This window comes from Nicotiana tomentosiformis, chromosome 4, assembly GCF_000390325.3.
Source record: "Nicotiana tomentosiformis chromosome 4, ASM39032v3, whole genome shotgun sequence".
Classification (NCBI taxonomy): domain Eukaryota; kingdom Viridiplantae; phylum Streptophyta; class Magnoliopsida; order Solanales; family Solanaceae; genus Nicotiana; species Nicotiana tomentosiformis.
The window spans coordinates 117233893-117237971 of NC_090815.1; the positions used below are offsets into that span (position 1 = coordinate 117233893).

At 42.1% G+C, this 4079-nt stretch overlaps 1 protein-coding gene across 1 annotated transcript; it reads right to left on the reverse strand.

Moving 5' to 3' along the window:
• Positions 1 to 1459: 1459 nt before the first annotated feature.
• On the reverse strand, positions 1460 to 2544 carry LOC138910419 (uncharacterized). The gene is made up of 2 exons (XM_070201657.1): positions 2426 to 2544; positions 1460 to 1868 (listed from the first exon to the last, which is right to left on the reverse strand). The coding sequence occupies exons 1-2, from the start codon at positions 2542 to 2544 to the stop codon at positions 1460 to 1462; spliced, it is 528 nt and encodes a 175-aa protein (XP_070057758.1).
• Between the last annotated feature and the right edge of the window lie 1535 nt (positions 2545 to 4079).

The following is a 4079-nucleotide window of genomic DNA, read 5'->3' on the forward strand; positions in this document are numbered from 1 at the left end:
AGCCATATATACCTCAATTGCGTTTCTTTAGACTCTACAATTATCCGAAACCCTTAACAACCTCAATCTATTTTAGCAATATGCAAATTGAACCCAAAATTAGGAAAACGTTCATGGTTCTAGTTCACTTTTTCACACTCTTTTACCGCACATGCATGAAATATAAATAACCCTCATACCTCAACAACATATATAGAATTAAATGACACAACATAATGCAAAATAACACCAACGGAAGCCTCATAGGGGACATATAACTAGAAAGGAGTGTCTCTATATTAGCCGAACAAGTGATAGAAAATTTTGGGGGGGACAACTTTATAGAGCTATTACATGGCTATTCAAATAAATGAGGGTACTTCTTTTTCATTTCATTCTCGGCTTCCCAAGTAGCTTCTTTGGCTTGCTGGTTTAGCCATAATACCTTTACGGATGCAATTTCTTTGTTCCTCAACTTCCGGATCCGCCTATCAAGGATAGCAACCGGAATCTCTTCATACGAAAATTCTTCACTAACCTCGATGGTCTCAACCGAAACGATAGCGGACGGATTTTCAACTACCTTCTTCAACATGGACACATAGAATATCGGGTGCACTAATGACATCTCAGGTGGTAGATTAAGCTTTTACGCCACCTGACCTATCCTTTGAGTGATTCTGTACGGTTCGACATACCTCAGACTTAATTTACCTTTCTTCCCAAACCGCATGATCCCCTTCATGGGAGATACCTTCAAGAACACCCAATCATCTTTCTTGAACTCTAAGTCTCTGCGACGAACATCCGAATAGGATTTTTGACGACTCTGAGCAGTTTTTAACCGCTCTTTTATGATCTTAACCTTTTCCATAGCCTGATGCACAAGGTCTGGTCCTATTAGTTAAGCTTCTCCAACCTCGAACCACCTAATCGACGATCTACATCTTCTACCATACAAGGCCTCAAATGGCGCCATCTGAATACTGACATGGAAGTTGTTGTTATAAGCAAATTCTATGAGCGACAAATGATCATCCCAACTACCCTTGAAGTCAAGCACACAAGCACGCAACATGTCCTCAAGCGTCTGAATAGTATGCTCTGCTTGCCCGTCAGTATGACGATGAAAAGCCGTGCTAAGCTTTACCTGCGTACCCAAACCTTGCTGAAATTTCTTCCAGAAATTAGTTGTGAACTGGGCCCCTCGATCAGAAATGATGGAAACTGGAGTGCCATGAAGCCTGACTATTTCCTTGATATACAATTGAGCAAATTGTTCCGCAGTGTCAGTGGATTTAACTGGTAAGAAGTGTGCTAATTTCGTGAGTCGATCCATGATCACCCAAATTGAGTCAAACTTACGCGGAGTGTGCGGTAACCCTACCACAAAATCCATATTGATCATTTTCCATTTCCACATTGGAATTTCTATACTCTGTGCTAACCCACCGAGCCTTTGATGCTCGGCCTTTACTTGTTAACAGTTTGAACATTTTGCCACAAAGTCCGCCACACCCTTCTTCATGTTATTCCACCAGTAAACCTCCTTGAGGTCATGATACATTTTCGTAGAACCTGGGTGCACGGAATATCTAGAAGTATGAGCTTCTGCCATGATTCTTTCTCGAAGACTATCTACGTTTGGAACACATAACCACCCTTGGTACAGTAATGTACCGTCATCCATGCCAAGAGAGAAAGCCGTAGTCTTATGTTTATGAGTCCCTTCCTTCAGCTCCACCAACACTGGATCATTGTATTGCTTTTCCTTGACCTCCGTCACAAGTGATGATTCCGTCCTATTCTGCACAATCACTTCCCCTTCATTAGAGTCCACAAGACGAACTCCCAAACTGGCCAACTGGTGAACCTCCCAGGCCAAGGGCCTTTGACATGCCTCCAAGTGAGCTAAACTACCCATAGATTTCCGACTAAGAGCATCCGCCACCACATTAGCTTTCCCGGATGATACAAAATGTCGATGTCATAATATTTGAGCAATTCAAGCCACCTTCTCTACCTTAAGTTCAATTCCTTCTGCTTGAAAATGTATTGAAGACTCTTGTGGTCAGTGAATACATCTACATGGACTCCATACAAATGATGATGCCAAATTTTTAATGCAAAAACCACCGTCGCAAGTTCTAAGTCATGAGTTGGATAATTCTTTTCATGATTATTAAGTTGCCTTGAAGCATATGCCATAACCTTACCATGTTGCATTAATACACACCCAAGACCGATCCTTGAAGCATCGCAATACACCACAAACCCCTTGGTACCCTCTGGCAGGGTCAATACCGGCACCGAAGTCAATCTTGATTTCAATTCTTGGAATCTCCTTTCACAAGCATTGGACCACTGGAACTTAACCGCCTTCTGCGTCAAATTAGTCAATGGTGAGGCAAGAGTGGAGAACCCCTCCACGAACCTCCTATAATACCTGGCCAAACCCAAGAAACTCTGAATCTCTATTAAAGTAGTAGGTCTAGGCCAATCCTTTACCGCCGCAATCCTTTGAGGATCAGCCTTAATTCCTTCTCCAGAGACGACATGACCCATGAATGTAACAGATTCAAGCCAAAATTCACATTTCGAGAACTTTGCATACAATTGGTGTTGATGAAGAGTCTTCAGAACTGCCCTGAGATGGTTAGCGTGATCCTCTCGACTTCGTGAATATACAAGGATGTCGTCAATGAATACTATCACAAAGGAGTTAAGAAACGACTTGAAGACTCAATTCATAAGATCTATAAAAGCTGCCGGGGCATTTGTTAGCCCGAAAGACATTACCAAAAATTCAAAGTGCCCATACCGGGTTCTGAAAGCCATTTTTGGAATATCCTGCTCCTTTACCTTCAATTGATGGTACCCGGACCGCAAATCAATTTTGGAGAAGAACTTAACACCTTGTAATTGATCAAACAAATCATCTATTCTCGGCATTGAGTATTTGTTTTTGATTGTGACTTTATTGAGTTGCCAGTAATCAATACACATCCGCAGCGATCCATCTTTCTTTCTGACAAAGAGAACCGGTGCGCCCCAAAGCGACACACTCGGTCAGATGAAACCTTTCTCTTGCAAATCCCTTAGTTGTTCCTTTAGCTCTTTTAATTTTGCCGGCGCCATTCTATAAGGTGGAATGGATATAGGCTGCGTTCCCGGCATCACATCAATCCCAAAATCAATCTCCCTATCTGGAGGAATTCCAAGGAGCTCATCTGGAAAGACATCAGGGAATTCATTCACAATTGGTACAGATTCAAGGGTAGACACCTCAACAGTGGTGTCCGTAACTCGGACCAAATGATAAATATACCCCTTCCTGATCATCTTTGTGGCCTTAAGGTAAGAAATAAACCTACCTTTTGGCATAACATTATTCCCCTCCCACTCAACCGTTGGCTCGTTAGGAAACTCAAGCCTCATAATTCTGGTTCGGCAGTCGAGTTGGGCAAAACATGAATAGAGCCAGTCCATTTCTATTATTACATCAAAATCAATCATCCCCAGCTCAATGAGATCAGCCATGGTATCCCGACCACGCACCATGACAACACATTCTCTATAAACTCGCGCGGCCGTAATAGACTCGCCAACTGGGGTAGATACAGAGAACGGCTCATGAAGCTATTCCGGTTCTATCCCGAAGCTCGTAGCAACATATGTACAATCTCCACAAAAATCTTTTTGCAGAATGATGGATTTGGATTGTTAGACAAATAAGGTAACCTACAGATCTCTATGCATACCCTATTTAAGGGCTGCTCCTTTTTCATTTTCCCCTTGTTGTATTAGGTTTATAGAGATGCTTTGCCCCTTTACTCCAAGTTTAATTTTACTAACTTTGCGCTGGTACGTTATGGACCTACCAAAAACTTGTTTGTCCTTATGGTCTATGCTAAGTGCTAACTGCTAAGAATAGAGACACTTGGGGCCTAAAAGCCTTGTGCCAAGCTTGAATCTTTGTACTCTATTGGTTTAAATGGGCAAATGACAACTGCTACCGCCTCATATCTGAATAGATCTGAATCTGATGCATATGGTCTCAACTGACATTATAGTACTAATTGGCCCATCAACCTCTCAGT